Genomic DNA, 17,815 nt, shown 5'->3' on the forward strand with positions numbered 1-17,815 from the left:
ATGCAGGCTATCAGCTTTCTGGGCTAAAGATGAACATTTTTCTGCTTTTATCCCTCATCATCCCGCAGGTAAATTCTGCGGATCGAACGGCGGAGAGGAGACAAACCGGTTTGCGCCCTCTGCTGTAGGGCTGCGGGGCAGGCCAGGCGGTAGCGCTGCAGGGAGAGAAGCGACCGGCGGAGCCAGTAGAAGGCGCTGTGGGAGCTGCCGGAGGGGCCCGGCGGAGGCGGGGTCAGAGGAGGGAGCGCGGCGGGGCGGGGCGGGGCGGGGCGGGGCGGGGCGGGGCGCTCGTCTTCCCGCTAGCCGGGTACATGGCGGCCCCGGGCGCGGGCCCCGGGCCGGGAGCACCCCCGGGGCTGGAGGCGGCCCTGCAGAAGCTCGCGCTGCGGCGGAAGAAGGTGCTGAGCGCCGAGGAGATGGAACTTTACGAGTTGGCGCAGGCGGCGGGTGGCGCCATAGACCCCGACGTGTTCAAGTGAGCGCGCGCGGGTGGGGAGTGCGCGCTCATCCTACCCCCCAGACACCCCTGCTCCCCCGCCCGGGCCTCTGATCTGGAGGAGCCCCCCACCCCCACCCCGCCCTTTTCGGACCCCTTTGAGCGCCCAGAGTAGAGTTGGGGTCTTGAGGGAAGTGGCCTTCCTGAGCCTGGGCGAGGAAGGCTCACTGGCCACCGCGTGTGTTCTCTCCAGGATCCTGGTGGACCTGCTGAAGCTGAACGTGGCGCCCCTCGCTGTCTTCCAGATGCTCAAGTCCATGTGTGCTGGGCAGAGGCTGGCGAGCGAGCCCCAGGACCCTGTGGCCGTGTCTCTGCCCACATCGAGCGTCCCGGAGACCCGAGGTCAGAGCTGGGCCCGGTGCTCCCTGCCCCTGTGACTCAGGAGGCGGGTGGCAGGGGAGGCACGTGGGCGGTGCCAGACACAAGGTGGGCTTGGTCCTGAGTGGCCTGGCCTTACTGTGCGTCTTGTCCCAGGACGCACAGGGACTGCCCAAGGGCTCGCCTTTTGGTTTCCAGTCCCCAGTTTCGTTTCTTTGCTACCCTTTGCTACATATGCAAGTCCAGATCAGGTGGTCGCAAAGTGGGTGTCCAGGGTGGCCAGCAGGCTAAGCCTCATGTGGGATTCTGCCTCCTTCCTTGGGTAGAAATGCTTTCATTCCACAAACACGGGAACAAGGTGGCTTTGGTTCCTGTTCTCACGGTGTGTACAGCCTCCAGGAAAGTGTTCAGGGAGCGGGGCAGGCAGAGGTCTTACTGCCACCCCTTAGCCTATACCCCATCTGGGCCCAGGTGCTGCCCAGGAGTCTAGCCAGCTGAGCGTTCTTCCTCGGATTGCAGGACGGGTCATCATGGCAGCCCCTGGCTGCCCTAGACACGCAGGGTGCAGAGGCCTGAGTGGGCACCGCACTGGGCTCAAGTTTGAGGGGCCTCCTCACTCTCGAGAGGCATGACTGGGGGATAAGCAGGTGCCCATGACAAAGGTGTCACAGTGGAGCTCCAGCTGCATCCTCCTGGTGTGTCGCATCTGCTCCCAGTTTCAGAAACAACCTGAATGCTTGGCCAGAAGCATTCGGGCACTCACAGACATCCTGAGAAGGGGCCGACGTTCAGGTGGGGGGCAGGCTGGGTCCCTGTGGGAGGGAGTGCCAGGGCCCTGGGTACCCACGCCCCCTTTCCTGAGAGGCCCTGGGCACTGGAGCGCAGGCTTCCTTACTGATCCACGCTCTGTCTGCTCTCTTTGTGTCTCTCTCTGACCTCCAGAGGCCTCCTTTCTCTCTGCCAAGAGCTGTAGTTCCCCTGCAAGGCCCTCCTTTTCCTCGGCCCCGCGGCCTGCGGCCTCTCCGGTTCTGCTCCACGGCCCAGCTGCCACGCACTCGCCTCTCTCTCCAGGGCCCCCCGGTTCCCTCCGGTTCTCTTGCTGCCTGTTCTCTCCTTTTGCAGGTTGCGTTTACTGGTTTATCTCTGGGGGTTGGTGCTCTTTCTTGTTTCTGTGGAAACTGCTGTGGCCCCTATTCGAGAGTCAGAGCAACTTGGAGATGAACTGCCAGGGCAGGACCCTATGGGCCATCCCTGTTACACAGCTTAGGGATTGGGGACACAATTTCAGATCTTGGTTTATTAGAGACCACTTGCAGTACTGCTGGAATGGGACCAACGCCCCCTGCCCCCAGAGGCCAATTCTGCCAGGTGTGACTTGTGCTCTGTAGAGGTGCCCTCACCCCGAGAGGAGGGCAACAGGCCAAGGGGCAGGAGAGCCTTTACTTTGCTGTAGAGAGGGAAGCCTTAGGTGTGAGAAACGCCTTGGTTGCTTAGATGCTGTCACCTGACAGGTAGCCTAGAGGGTAAGATGTGATTGTCCTTTCCTGCCTGTTTCCTGAGCTGAGGGTACCTTCCAGGCATTGCCCGGTGTGGTGAGGCTGGAGGCCCAGAGCCAGGGGCGTGTGAGGGGCTGAGATCCCACAGATGCCCTGGCTGTGCTCTCCGTATCCTTTCCCACATCACCTACCTCGCTGTTCTAGGTGCCACCTGAAACTCGGCATGGGGAAGGGCCAAGGGGCAGGTCAGGGTAGAGCCAGTAGACTACAAGGCTGAGTTGAGGAATCAGTGGGGAGAGGGAGGGAGAAACTGGGAATGGAGCCCTCCTCTTTCAAGGGGGTGTTGCTGCTTGCTCACCCAGTGACTGGGTGCCAGGCTGGCTCTCAGCGCTGAGGGCTCAGGGGGGCTGTGAGATGGACAGGTCCCCCTTCCAGTTTGGGAGATGGCTAGATACACCAATGGTGACAGAGACAGGAGGAAGCCAGTGTAGCCAGCCTTGCTGGAGCAGCAAGGGTTACGCAGGCTCAGAGTCCTGTTGCCCTGCAGCCCTTTGAGGTAGGAGTAGTGGGGAGCGCTCCAGCCTGAGATGTGGGCCCAGGTCACTGGTGGGAGCAGGCCTGAGCTTGGAGGGGAGAGGTGGGAAAGGGAGGGCGGAGAGCCCAGAGGTGGAGTGGGTTTGCTTTGGTGCTCAGAGCACTGACATAGAGGGGCTCGGAGAGAGGTGGGGAAGAAGCCCCAAGCATAGGGACAGGAGTGGCGTGGAGTGCTGGGCCCCACAGGGTTTTCTCAAGTGCTTATGCCTTGGGTCTGCTGGGTTGGGCAGCCAGTGGCCAGGATATGAGGACATAGAGGTCCTGGGGAGATGCCCAGTGAGGGTAGAGGGCAGCCTGGAGAGGGGGTTGGTGGGGAGGCAGTGGAGGGGAGTGGGGCACATGAGGGGCCATGCCAGGAGTGTGCTGTGGCCAAGAGGCAGAGGCCATCAGAGATCAAGAGCTCTGAGGCCACATGTTGCAGAATCTGTCTGTCCACACAGACCTTGGGCAGAATCTGAGGTAGAAAAAAATGAGGAGAGTTGTCAGAGTGATCAGTTGGGGGACTGTGGTGGCCTAGGATCATGATGGGGGTTTGGGGCTGTTAGGGCTCGCTGGCCTTAGGTTTCCCACAGAATTGGGGTGGCAGCTGCTGCAGACCAGGGGCTGGAGGCCCGCCCAGGAGTTTGATCTGGTAAGCTGCAGCATGCACAGCATCCAGGTGGCCTGTGGGGACTGTCACTGACAAGCTCATCCATTCCTGGCTCTACTAGGCAGAACATGGGGAAACAGAAGACCCTAAGAGCACAAAGAGGGTAAATGCTTGTCATGATGAGGGTGTGGTCACCAAGGAAAAATAAAATTCGGTCGAGTGTTCTCTGCTGAGGTTTAGGGAAACTGTATGCTTTAAAAAGATGTTCCTCTGGAATGTGTAAGATGAAGTTTGGTATGCAGAAGCTGTGAGCCCTACACAGAGCTGCGCTGTCCAATACAGGAGCCATGGGCCCCCCAGGGCTTGCGGCTGAGACTCACTGCAAGTTTAAGTATACACCAGACACCCAGATGCCAGAGAACTGGAACAAAAAGAATACCTCACAAGTAATTTTCATATCGATTACATGCTGAAATGGTAATATTGCACATTTTAGGTTAATTAAAATACATGATTTACATTAATTTCCTGTTTCTTTTTACTTTTTTTTTTTTTTAACATTTATTTATTTTTGAGAGAGAGAGAGACAGAGCTCAACTGGGGGAGGGGCAGAGAGAGAGGGGGACACAGAATCCAAAGCAGGCTCCAGGCTCTGAGCTGTCAGCACAGAGCCCAACACAGGGCTCCACCCCCCAAACCATGAGATCATGACCCGAGCCGAAGTCGGACACCTAACTGACTGAGCCCACCCGGCCCCTCCCCCACTTTTTACTTTTTTTTTTTTTTTAATTTTTTTTTTCAACGTTTTTTATTTATTTTTGGGACAGAGAGAGACAGAGCATGAACGAGGGAGGGGCAGAGAGAGAGGAAGACACAGAATCGGAAACAGGCTCCAGGCTCCGAGCCATCAGCCCAGAGCCCGACGCGGGGCTCGAACTCCCGGACTGTGAGATCGTGACCTGGCTGAAGTCGGACGCTTAACCGACTGCGCCACCCAGGCGCCCCAACTTTTTACTTTTTAATGTTGCTACTGGAAAATGAGTTACATGTGGTTCACATCATATTTCTGTTGGGACAGCGCTGCTCCAGAACAATTGTACTTTGCCTGAAACACTGAGTCAGGGCTGTATGTACCGCATGTGTGCAGGAGAGGGTCACATCTCCTAAGAAGCACAGGCCCAGTTAAGGGTCAAAAGTGCATGTATGCATGTCCATGGTGCACATCAGTCTTTGTCATTATGTCTGTATGTGTTCTGGAAGCACTGATTAAGCCACTTCTGTGTGCTCAGCCAGAGAGGGCGGCAGGACTGGCTGGTGGGTGTAGACCTTCTGGTGGGCTCTCGAGTAGCAGTGATAGGTGGTCCTGGCTGCACGCTCACCCTGGCCACCAGACCTTGCCAGCCAGCCTTGAGGATATCAGGGCACTTGCTATGCTGCCTCACCCCCTTGTTCTTTTCCTTCCTCACACACACATCCAGTGTCCGCTTACGGCCCCTCACTAATATTTGACCGCAGGGGCCCCACCGGCCCATTTGAGCACGAGGGAGTGCTCCCACCATGCAGGAGAAAGGCCACTCCCGGGGAACATGGGCAAGATGGGAGCAGCTTCTCACATTCTGGGCTTTTTGTCAACACTTGATCCCCCCGCACCTCTGCCAACAGAGCTTGCAGGGGATGGGGAGTTGGGATCACATGGGCCACACCAGAGTTAAATGGTTCAGTGGGTCCCGCTGGGGCGGGCCAGCTCCCCAGCTGCAGGGGGTGTGTTTAGGGTTGCCTTTGGGGTTTTGCTTCATCTGGGGTTGGGGGCGGTTCGGGCAGGTATTAGGGGTAGGAGGAGCACCAACTTTTTAACACCGTGAGCCAGGCTGTTTTTAACCTTCAGTGCTCATTGTCTTTGACACCCGTGAGGGCTCCTCAGGCATCGGGCCTGGGGGCATGTCACTGCCACCCACCCTAGCCTATAATCACCCTTGGCTCAGTCCTGCCCTCCAATCCATCGGACCCTAACTACCCCATTGCAGGGAGCTGGGGCAGGTAAGACCGGTTGCAGAAAGTCCCCTGCTGTGTCCAGGACAGAGCAGGTCTGTCCACTGACAGGCCCTCACACCATTCTCCTCAGACCAGAATGCCTCCCCAGCTCTGCATGAGGCCTAAGTGGGTCTCTCCACTAACTGAGAGCATGTGATTCCTGAAGGTTCCAAGAATTGCAGAGCTCGATAAACGGTTAGATGGTTTTCTTAATGGCTCAAATTTACATTGGTGTCTTATTTCCAGGGTTTGTCAGCCTCATCAAGGTTAAAAATGAACATTATTTGCTATTTTCTCCTTTCCTCTCATCCTGGAGTTTCCAGAAGGGCCCTGGTCATTATACTGAGGGGGAGAGGAAATTCAGATATATGGCAGGGTGAAGAAAAGCTGCATTCAGACCCGGGCCCACGTCTGAGACCCACACTGCCATTTTGGGGGTGGCCTATGCTTGAGCTATATTTTCAGGTCCTTCAGGGGCCCTGGGCCTAGTCTGTAGGATGCCTAAGCATGCAGGGGTAGGCCAGGTGCTACAGATGAGTTATGCCAGTCTGGCCAGGCCTGGAGAGGGACATGGCCTCATAGCTGACCAGCAGGTTGGGAGCTGTAGAGTGGCGGGGCTCGTGCACTCACAGGAGACAGGATCCTTGCCCACTGACCAGTCAGCGGGAACCAGAATATCAGAATGTGTAACCGGAAAAAGGAAATGTGTGGTGACGGTTCTCTACTTTTGTTTTTTCCATGAACCACTGGCAGGCTGAGTTGGCCCAGCTTCACCCCACCACATGCCCTTGGTCCTCTGTAACGTGTTATTACATCTCCATTGAATCAAACCTGTGCAAGCCCAGGGAGGCAGGGCAGGGGAAAATCTGAGCTGTGGAATTCCAAGCAGTGGCACCATGGTAACCCTTTCCACCCCACTAGGCAGCAAAGCCCCCCTGTTGTTCCCTGGGGAGGAGCTGTTCAGAAATGCTCTTAGGAAGGGCTGTCCTATCTCTGTAGGAGTCCTGGGGAGAAAGTAGTGTCAGAGAGGATGGAAAGGGAGTCTGATGTCTTGAAGAAGCCAGGATCTGCAGTGTCACAAATGTAGGTGCCTCCCCTTGTTCCAGGTGACAAATGGTGAACCAGGAGTGACTCAACATGCCCCCAAGAAATTCATGGTGTCTTTTCTCCAAAAACCCACATGTCCCCATTGCAGGCTGTTTATTTGACTAAGAACTGACATTAAGGTTGAGGGTCAAACATGGGACGCATCCCCTGGTCAGAGTCTGCAGGATGGACCCTGCCAGGCTGGAGCAGAGAGGAGCCCTGGCTGGGGAAGGCCCAGTGGGGAGGGACTGTGACCCAGGGGGTGAGCCTGCTCCCTGGGCGCATTTTGTGCCTCCTGGTGTCCTCTCAGTCTTGTGAATGCTGTCAACATCCTGAATTCCTTTAGAATAAAGTTTGGCCCAAGTGTGATTACAGATCTTCCGGTCTTCACAGAAAGAGGGGAAGGTAAGTAAATTACAAGTCAAGGGATATCTGCACCAGTGGTCTCCATCTGAATGTGACTACCTGTGGTCAGGGCAAGCTTCCTCTGAGCAGTCAAGCCTCAGCATGAAGCCAGTCACAGGATCCTGGAGCTGAACTTGAGAGCAAGAGGCTTGACCAGCAAAAGTTTGCAAAATACTTTGAGGTAGTCAGGGAAATGCCTGAGGGAAAGATTCCAAGGTCCAAATGCAAAAGCCTGACTTCCATTCTTGATGGATGTGCTTCCAGCAGTTCAGCTGTGGGTGATCTGGAGCAGGGAGCGCCAGGGGAGGCTTCAAAGTGGTGGCCCTGGTGGCGAGCCCTCCTGTGCTGCTGGTGGTCGGGCGATTCCTTACACTCTCCAGGGCAGGAGTCAACCGGCTGAGCTCACCTTTCCCTAAATGGGCCTTGCGGACTTTCCCCATTGTTCCTCGTGCTGCTTCTGTCCTAGGACCTATGCTCCAGGGCCTCTTGCACTCTGTCGAGGACTTCTCTTGGATGTGCCCTCTCCAGGTGGTCCTCAGCCTCAGGGCTCAGAGCTGAGAGGATCCCTGGCTGAAAGGTCGGACAGAGATGTACCAGACGTAATGTGCAAGGAACACAGATGTAGTAGGTGTGCCGACTGTGGAGTTTGCCCTGGTTCCTAACAATTGTGTTCTGCGTCCGCTCAGGGAGAAACAAAGGCAGCACGGCTCTGGGTGGAGGCCCAGCACTGGCAGAACGTGGCGGCCGGGAAGGATCCAGCCAAAGAATGCCCCGACAACCCAGTGCTACCAGGCTGCCGAAGGGGGGCGGGCCGGGGAAGAGCCCCACTCGGAGCAGCACCTGAGACGGGCAGACTTCTCACGCCACCCAGCTGTGGGCTCCACCAGCCTCCTAGCAGAGGCTACGTGTGGTTTCCTCCGGTTGGTAATAAAGCTTTGTGAAAAACCGAGGGTCCATCCAAGCTGTTTTCTATCACCTTTTGAATACATTAAGGCTCAAAGATTGAGAATCAGTTTTGCATTGTGGGCCTGGATGTACTGCAGCTGAACGTAACAACCAACTGACCTAAACCAGTGGTTTCACCCTACTATACCTTATTTTCAGGTCATACAGAAAAATCTCTGTATGGTTGGCCCATGAACAAATGGGGGTCAGGGGCACCAACCCCTGCATAGTTGAAAATCCCAGCGTAACTTTTGACTCCCCAGAACTTAACTACCAACAGCCTACTGTTAGTAGGGAGCCTTACTGTTAATATACAGTCAACTAACACATCTTTTACGTATGTATTATAGACTGTATACATACACTATGTATATCATATACTATTATATACTGTATTATACTGTAGGAAACTGGAGAAAAGAAAATCGTAAGAGAAATACATTCACAGTACCATGCTGTAAAAAATCCACATAGAAGTGACCTGCACAGTTCAAACTCTTGTTACTAAAACTTTTTTTTTTAATTATTTTTTTTAACGTTTATTTATTTTTGAGACAGAGAGAGACAGAGCATGAATGGGGGAGGGTCAGAGAGAGAGGGAGACACAGAATCTGAAATAGGCTCCAGGCTCTGAGTGGTCAGCACAGAGCCTGACGCGGGCTCGAACTCACGGACCGTGAGATCATGACCTGAGCTGAAGTCCGACGCTCAACCGACTGAGCCACCCAGGCGCCCCTACTAAAACTTTTATAAATGCACGTCAACATGTTTCGCTAAAGAGAAAGGTGCAGTGCTTTTGCCGAGACCATTCCCAGGGTAGAGCTGCAAGGGTCTGAGGGTGGAGTGGAAATGCTGTCTTACAGGTTACGTGCACAGTAAAGTCAAAGATGAACCGTAATCTAGAGCTCACCCTGTGACTGTGAATGCCATGGAGAATCCAATAAAACTCCAACACACCCCCCCCGCCCCTGCCGAATGTCCTCACCCTACACATTTGACCCACAGCATTAAGGACTTTGTGGACAGCCCCCTTCCATGGACCTCAGGTGTTCAAACTCCAGTTCCAAACTTACACATTAGTCACCATGTGCCATCAACAGAGAAACCTGAAAAATTGCAAATTCAATTGAAAGCCTAACTCAGTTTCGCTAGAATCTAGGAAATCTTTGTGCTTTGGAACCTCAATTTGGAAATAACTGTTTTCCCCAGGTCATGCAGATCATGTCAAGTATGCACTGGCTCCCTACAGATGTAGGTAGTGCTGTACACAACTCACAGTGCAGCCCAGGACAGCTTTCCACACGGCCTGACAGGCCTTGGGGTCCCACCCATCTGTGCAGTCGCATGAGTGCATCCCAAAGGGGCATCACAATAGACCGAAGTTTCATACAGAAACTTTAATTGGAAACAACTGAAAACCACCTGTGCTGCAGGGTGGCAAGAGAGAGAGGGAGAGAGGAATGCCTGCCAGCCATGTCCCCATTCAGTATTCTTCCCCTTCTTCAGCCTCTGCTTCCACGGAATCCACACCCACCTCTTCATAATCTTTCTCCAGAGCTGCCAGGTCCTCCCGGGCCTCGGAGAACTCCCCTTCCTCCATGCCTTCCCCCACGTACCAGTGCACAAAGGCTCGCTTTGCATACATGAGGTCAAACTTATGGTCTAGGCGGGCCCAGGCCTCGGCAATGGCGGTAGTGTTGCTCAGCATGCACACGGCCCGCTGCACCCTGGCCAGGTCCCCTCCGGGAACGACAGTCGGGGGTTGGTAGTTGATGCCCACCTGCCAGAGAAGGGGAAGAAAACAGTCTGTGAAACTTGTGTCAAACCCAGAAATGGTAGCTGCTTTCATGGAAACAAAAGACATGCAGGTGCCTTCTTTGTGCCCGGCAAGGTGTCAGGTGAGCAGGGTGCTGGTTTCCAGACCAGCAAAACTGGGGAAAGGAGCCCTGGCTCCCGGCTCAGTCCCAAGTTGCCTGAAGGGCTGTGTCCCAGCAACTGAGACATGTGACAGGTGCTCAGGTAACAGGGCTGTTTCTTCTAAAAGGGGACACTGCTTTGTATTCCTCATGTTATTTTCCCCATAGGCTTCTACAAGATGGGGATTCATTTCTGGAGCTGAAACCTTTTCCACTCGATTCAGAGTACTATGGTTGTTATCACCAGGGGAGATCGTACCCCCGGTCTCCTACCAAATGAGCCAGCCTGTGCATAACAGGGCGACAGGCACACCCTCAGGTCCTAGGACTGTTGCTACTACTGCAACAGGAGGTGGCCTATGTGTGTGCTAAGTAGGAGAAAGGGGGTGATATTCGAGGGCTGGGTCCAAAAGGGGAGGCATTCTAAGTTTCCAAACCAGGAGACAACACGACCAGAGGTTTGGGCAGGGATACACAGGGTCAGTTAGAGCTGGGGTCGGCAAACTTTGTCTATAAAGAGCAAGACAGGGACGCCTGGGTGGCTCAGTTGGTTAAGGTGTGCAACTTCAGCTCAGGTCGTGATCTCACGGCCTGAGTTCGAGCCCCGCGTCGGGCTCTGTGCTGACAGCTCGGAACCTGGAGCCTGTTTCAGATTCTGTGTCTCCCTCTCGCTCTGACCCTCCCCCCGTTCATGCTCTGTCTCTCTCTGTCTCAACAATAAAAATAAACGTTAACAAAAAAAAGAGCAAGACAGCACATATTCTAGGCTGGGTGGGCCACATGGTCTCTGTCACAATTGCTTAATTCTCTCTTTGGAGCACAAAAGCAGCCACAACGAGACACCAATGAACAGGTGTGGGTGTGTCCACATAAAACTCTACATGGCTGGTCTGCCAACTGTGCCGATCCCTGAACCCAGAATAGGAAGGGCTAGTGAAGGACCCGCTGCAGCAAGCCCACCAGAAGCAGTAAGGTCTGAGCCAGCTAGGCGGCATGGAAAGCAAGGCAGAGGGAAGCACATTTTCCCAGATGGAAAGCATCGACAGTTTAGCGTCCAAGTACTGGACAAAGCTGAAGAGCTACAGCAAGTTTCCTATTCTGTATCAGATGGAAGACTGGCACAAACTGTGTTGGAGGCAGCCTCTGTCCAAACTTGCCAATCCTACTAACAGAGAAATGAGTATGTTGCCATTTCTTCCGAAAACATCCATGACCATTTTTCGTTAAATCAAATGCTGCATGGGACATTTAGGTTTGGTTTAATTTCCTTATGCCTGAAGAATGACGTGGGATTTAGGAACACTGATGTTTATAGTGATACCCCGATTTCAAATATCCACATAAATTGTCAAAATGCCCTTGAAAATTGCTACATTTCTAAGTCCAAACTATTTTTCCCACACTAATTCTTTCACCCAGAAGCGGCAACAAAAATCCTTCCCCAAACTTTCTGTTCTGTTAAAAAAGAAAATTCTCACACAGATACACAATGTGATAACTCAGGAAGGGAGTTCAAATGGCACCACTGAATAAATTATCACTCTGGCTCACTAATTTGTGACCAAGGGGCTGGCTGCCATGGAACAGGGCATACCCTACAAAGGGCATGCTGTGCTTGGTCGGCTGCCTGCTGACCGGGAACACCACTCAACATCACCCAGTCCTACCTTAAATCCAGTTGGGCACCAATCCACAAACTGGATGGTGCGCTTGGTCTTGATGGTGGCGATGGCTGCGTTGACATCTTTCGGGACCACGTCCCCCCTGTACAACATGCAGCAGGCCATATACTTGCCGTGCCGAGGGTCACACTTGACCATCTGGTTAGCCGGCTCAAAACAGGCATTGGTGATCTCGGCCACAGACAGCTGCTCGTGGTACGCCTTCTCCGCTGAGATGACCGGGGCGTAGGTGGCCAGGGGGAAGTGGATGCGGGGGTAGGGGACCAGGTTGGTCTGGAATTCCGTCAAGTCCACGTTCAGGGCCCCATCGAATCGCAGGGAGGCCGTGATGGAGGACACGATCTGCCCGATCAGACGATTAAGGTTGGTGTACGTGGGCCGCTCGATATCCAGGTTGCGCCGGCATATGTCGTAGATGGCTTCGTTGTCCACCATGAAGGCACAGTCAGAATGCTCCAGGGTCGTGTGGGTGGTCAGGATGGAGTTGTAGGGCTCCACCACGGCCGTGGACACCTGGGGGGCCGGGTAGATGGCAAACTCCAGCTTGGACTTCTTGCCGTAGTCCACCGACAGCCGCTCCATGAGCAGGGACGCAAACCCAGAGCCGGTGCCGCCCCCGAAACTGTGGAAGATGAGGAAGCCCTGCAGCCCCGTGCACAGATCCGCCTGAGAGAAACCAGAGACCGCGAGTCAGTGCCCGCGGAAGCCACACCGCCGACCTCCAACAAGCCACGCTCACTTCTTTGCCTCTGCGGGATGATCACACATTCAAATCGTCCACAGCGCACGTGCAGGACGCTCAGGAGCAAAGCAAGGCAGACGTTAGAGATGTACGGATGCACTGAAGCCACACGTGAAGGGAAACGTGGACTCAAGATTCTGGCCTGGGGTTTTGCCAGAGCGACCTCCTGGTCGCAATCCCTGCATACCCTCCCGTCCGGGGCAACGTCCACAGGAAGCCTTCTCGGCACCCCCTTACCAGTTTTCGGATCCGGTCCAGGACCAGGTCGACGATCTCCCTGCCGATGGTATAATGGCCTCTGGCGTAATTGTTGGCTGCGTCCTCCTTCCCGGTGATCAGCTGCTCTGGGTGGAAGAGCTGCCTGTAGGTCCCTGTGCGCACCTCATCTACAAAGAGGACACGTGGGCCGCAGGGCTTCAAGCCCGTTGTTAACTCACCAGGAGGGGTGGGTTTGGGGACCGTCGGGATCTACCAAGCACGTGCCGTTCCTCGCGGTCGGCAGCATCAGGGTCTCGTAGAAAACGTCTCTGCGTAACACGCAGACCACAACAGCAATCTATGGCTCAGCAGGTAAAGTCAAGTGGAGGTACAAAGTCCAATCTGACTGGTCCTCAAAGGAGGGAAACCACTCACACCCGCACACAGGTGACTCTGCACGTGCATACATATGTCCTCCTACCCACAGCTACCTCAAAGAGTGTAACTAAAAAATCGCTTACATGCTAGACAGTCACCAGGTCAGCATGACTTTGGCCGGCCAGTCCCATCAGGGCACCCTCTGTGGCCTGCCTCTCACAGGCTTTAGGGTGACATCCTGTCTTCCCCTGGGTGGCCACTGAAAGGTGCTCTCTCCTTGCAGCTCTCCCTGGCAACCACTTCAGCCTTCTAATCTGGAGGAAGCCAACGAATGTTCTCTACTTACCTTTCTGTCAGATGCAGGTCAAGATTCTCACGCAGCAGCATCTTGGTGTGCGCAGCGTTAAGGAGGGACCAGTGCCTGGGCACCCCGCAGGTGGAGTCTACACAACCACCTGCCTGGGGCTGAGGCGGCCACGAGTGAATCTATTACCAGCCTATGTTTTTCCTGTACGTTAGGTTCTCCTAACTTAGGAGCCTCAGTTTCTCACCCGATGTAGCCACAGGCGTGTACTTGTACACCCCGTCCTTTCTGCAGAAAGGATTCAAAGGAGCACAGGGGGCATGGAGGGGGCTTCAGGGAGGCTCTCCCACTCTCCCGGGAAAGCCGCCCAAGTGCCCGAGCACCTACCGACCACGGTGGGCTCCAGGTCCACAAACACCGCTCTGGGCACATGCTTGCCAGCCCCAGTCTCGCTGAAGAACGTGTTGAACGAGTCATCCCCACCACCGATGGTTTTGTCACTTGGCATCTGACCATCGGGCTGAATTCCATGTTCAAGGCAGTACAGTTCCCAGCAGGCATTGCCGATCTGGACACCTGCCTGCCCCACGTGGATAGAGATGCACTCGCGCTGGGAACCAGAACACAAACGTTGAGATCCCCTTGTCTTCAAGGGAACCAACACTATATGGCATGGAAACCATATTAACACACACATCTATATGTACTTCACATTGTCTATGGCTTTCCCAGACCTTTCCCAGAAGGCTTATGTGACCCTTTTCAAGTCCCTATGAAAACTGAGGTGCTCTAAACCACCCGAGCTACTAAGTGCCGGACTTAGCCCCTACACAAAAGCGTTTGCTACCATACGCGTAATGTCAATGGTAAACGCCACACCGTACAGTCACATACAGCCACAGTCACCATACAGCCACAGTTATTCTCTAAAGAATATAGCTACTAGTTTCTGATGGTGTCCTGTCCAAAGAGAATGTAACAACTAATAGATCAGGGAAGGAAGAGTGGACTTGGACACAGGTCACCATGGCCCAGGTGCCAGTGGTCACCATATGTGTGTCATCCATCTACCCATCTACAGCTACCCTCTATTTTCTCCACCCAGGGCTGTGCTCAGGGAGGCTGACCCATCTGGACTGCATGAAAGGGGCTTCCTTGCACCTGGCTTCTGGTTGCATTAGCCAAGGCAGGCATCAGCAAGAGACTGCGAGGTTAGAGGACAGTGTGGTCAGGGTGCTCACTTCCTGGCTCCCACCCTGCCGGACTGCCATGGGCTCCCTGAGTGTGTTTATCAAGGCCACAAACTTTCAGCAGTCAGTGTTCTTTATAAAGCCACCTTCTCAACTTCTAGTAACCACTCCCTTCACCTCAAGGCTAGGAGTTAATGGCAACCAGGCATCACAAATGGTAGGACACTACACTGTCCTTTGGTGGTTTCCTTAGACTCAAAGTACCTATTTTTTGACTGTATCATATCTTTCCCGCCATAAACATAACTGTACAGTCATTAATCATTTGTTCTATTTTAGACACCGTATCCTCACAAATACATAGAGGAGATCAAATAAAATTCAAGGTGTCCCACCTACCCTAAATCCTAATATACAATACCAAGAACTTGAAGTCCTGTTTTTAAGTTTGGCAGGTAATTTTTTTTTCTTATTTTTAAGGTTTGTTTATTATGGAGAGACAGCACAAGCAGGGGAGGGACAGAGAGAGGAGGAGACAGAATCCGAAGGAGGCTCCAGGCTCTGAGCTGTCAGCACAGAGTCCGACACGGGGCTCGAGCCACAGACCGGGAGATCATGACCCGAGCTGAAGTCGGACGCTTAACCGCCTGAGCCAGGTGCCCCTGAAGTCCCGTTTTTTATTACACAAACACCAACTCTCCAATTAGGGGCATAGAGATTCACGTAACGCCACAATACCCTAAGAATCCCTCCCAGAAGGAACTATTATTCACTTGCAGAAAGAACTTCTCCAATGACAAGGAATGCACTCCTTCAGAGAAGAAATTCATCAACACTCTGGGAAGTCTTTTGGAATCCACACAATCACACCATTCACAGATCAGTATTATTCATTTTGCCTTACTTATATCCAGGCAGCCTATGCTTCACAGGATGCCTGATTTAGTTTTCTACGGACTCAGCCCTAGTATGATCACAGTAAGCTCTGTACCCTGAGAAAATCCCTCAGTTTTTTCTTTTACAAAATGGGGGCTGGTGTGCTACATGATCTGCAAGGCCACTTCCATCTGATTATCCAATGAAACTAATGAAAAGCAGTCAGAAAAATCATTCCTAGCTTTCAATAGAAAGCCATTCAAAATTCATCACCAACCTCACCTGGATCATTAAAATTTTACCTTACTTTACTCAGCCTTATCTTCATCCTCTTTCTTTTCAAGCTCCAGTCCAACTGCTCTCTTCATATTCTTGGCAGATTGCTTTGTTCCCTACGTACCCAGAAGCTTCAGCTTCCAGACAGCAAATGCGCAGACCTTTCTGCTCTCTTCCTCCTGTCAATTGTTTCTACTGATCCCCTACCCGCTAACAGTCCTCAAAGTAATCACCGGCCTTCTCAGGCCACTAGAGATCCACAACCTCTTCAGGGTAATTGGAAATTAAAGCGATTTCACAGTAGGACTACTGAGATAACCAGCCCTTTTCACCGTGTTCACATTTCACCGTGTTCACTGATGGTGCATAATCAAACAGTGGGTAAAACTGGGGTGCTTGGGTGCCTCAGTCAATTAAGCATCCAACTTCAGCTCAGGTCATGATCTTACCATTTATGAGTTTAAGCCCCGCACTGGGCTCCGCACTGACAGTGCAGAGCCTGCCTGGGATTCTCTCACGCTCTCTCAAAACAATAAACTTAAAAAAAAAGGGGGGGGGGTAAAACTGTTAATGCCCTAGTACAAATCAAGGTAGTGGCACCAAACTATACCAGTGTTCGTTAGATTCTTCACCCTTATGCACTCACGGTAAAAAGACCAAAAAAAAAAAAAAAAAAAGTCAATTTCATTTCAGAATATTCATGATGAAGCAAAAAATGATTATTTTATAAAACATCCACCCTCAAGTACTGTGACAAAACGGAAAGTATCCATAAAGCTCTTGTGCACCTGCTGAAATACAGCTGTTTTAAGAAATAGCACTTGTGTGCTTTCAGTTGCCAACTGAACTAGCTTTTTTCACAGAATGTTATTTTCCTTGCAAGAGCCGACAAACTATGGCTATTGCAACTTGGATATCTGGTGTTTATGTCAGCATGTTGTCTTAAAGTAAATAAATATTTTTAAAATTTCTAACATGGCAAACGACTACGGAGATAACCCACATAAACAAAGGCTTTTTGGAGTCCTACTTTGTTACACTGTAGAGATGTCCATGGAGTGCCTGGGTGGCTAAGATGGTTAAGCGTGACTCTTGCTTCCCCATCAGGTCATGATCTCATGGTTTGTGAGTTTGAGCTCACTGGGCTGGCAGTGCAGAGCCTGCTTGGGATTCTCTCTCTCCCTCTCCCTCGCCCCTCCGCCACTTGCACTCTTTCTCTCTCTCTCTCAAATAAACTCTATAAAAAAAGAAATACTGTAGGGGCACCTGGGTGGCTCAGTCAGTTAAGTGTTGGACTTCAGCTCAGGTCATGATCTCATATCACATGAGTTCGAACGCCACGTTGGGCTCTGTGCTGACAGCTTAGAACCTGGAGCCTGCTTCGGATTCCGTGTCTCCCTCGCTCTCTGCCCCTCCCCCACTTGTGCTGTGTGTATGTCTCTCTCTCTCAAAAATAAACATACGTTAACATACATACATACATATATACATACATACATACTGTAGGGATGTCCTGGGACCCCAACGTTTGAGAACCACCTTCCAGGCCTCAGGAACCCAACATAACGGCTGTCCTCAGAGACTGAGTCAAGGCCACCCAACAAGTCAAGGTCACCCAGCTTCCAACCTGGCTCATAAAGTTACAATTTTCGAGGAGACATCTGCACCTGCCGACCCCCCTTCATCCGGGACATTACCACGACGCAGGTTGCCGCTGCCCTCAGGGTTCGCACACCCAGAGAACAAGCGAGAGGACTATCATCTGTTCGTCCGGGCAGCCCTGGGCCTCCCGTGCCCCCCCCCAGCCCCCTCTTTCCCCGATCTCCCCCCCGCCCCCCCCCCCCCCACACACACACACACACACACACACACACACACACAGCCCCGGCCCTAGGATTTGTCGCAGTCTTGCCCCACCCAGGGGCCTCATGTGGCGGGCTTCATCCTCCCTCCTGCCTGGGCCTCTATGACCCGAGAGTGGCCAGGGGGGGACCTCACCATGGTGAGTTCAGCTGCTGCCCAACGCCGTTACCAGACCTCAACCGCTGCCACAGACGCCACGCGCCCAACTGCCGCTGCTGCGCTGTGCACACGGCCCGGGATTGGCCCGCCGCTGCCCAGGTGCCCATTGGTCCTCAGTGCCTCGGGGCGGACCTAGGCCTGGAATCCCGCTTCTGATTGGACGTTACTTGACTTGCGGAGTATGGTGCTTTCTGATTGGATATGGCTTTGGCGGGAAGGCTGTGGCCTAGCCAAAGCAGAGCATTCTGATGCATCCTGGGATGTTAGGTGG

General features: G+C 53.2%; 2 protein-coding genes across 3 annotated transcripts; one reads left to right on the top strand and one right to left on the bottom strand.

Annotated features, from left to right (window-relative positions):
• Window positions 1–274: 274 nt before the first annotated feature.
• On the top strand, window positions 275–7,964 carry LOC122230429 (mitotic-spindle organizing protein 2B). Of its 2 annotated transcripts, XM_042977128.1 has the most exons (4): window positions 275–475; window positions 690–838; window positions 1,757–1,936; window positions 7,702–7,964. In XM_042977128.1, exons 1-4 carry the CDS (start codon window positions 312–314, stop codon window positions 7,857–7,859), a joined length of 651 nt encoding a protein of 216 aa, XP_042833062.1. In that variant the 5' UTR covers window positions 275–311; the 3' UTR covers window positions 7,860–7,964. The 2 variants fall into 2 exon arrangements, with proteins under 2 accessions (XP_042833062.1, XP_042833061.1); XM_042977127.1 differs by lacking the exon at window positions 1,757–1,936.
• A 1,378-nt stretch (window positions 7,965–9,342) lies between these two features.
• LOC122236264 (tubulin alpha-3 chain) lies at window positions 9,343–17,615 on the bottom strand. Its single transcript, XM_042977129.1, has 5 exons — window positions 17,521–17,615; window positions 13,568–13,790; window positions 12,538–12,686; window positions 11,544–12,224; window positions 9,343–9,740 (listed from the first exon to the last, which is right to left on the bottom strand). Exons 1-5 carry the CDS (start codon window positions 17,521–17,523, stop codon window positions 9,444–9,446), a joined length of 1,353 nt encoding a protein of 450 aa, XP_042833063.1. The 5' UTR covers window positions 17,524–17,615; the 3' UTR covers window positions 9,343–9,443.
• Window positions 17,616–17,815: the final 200 nt, after the last annotated feature.

Source organism: Panthera tigris (genome assembly GCF_018350195.1).
Source record: "Panthera tigris isolate Pti1 chromosome D3 unlocalized genomic scaffold, P.tigris_Pti1_mat1.1 chrD3_random_Un_scaffold_123, whole genome shotgun sequence".
Classification (NCBI taxonomy): domain Eukaryota; kingdom Metazoa; phylum Chordata; class Mammalia; order Carnivora; family Felidae; genus Panthera; species Panthera tigris.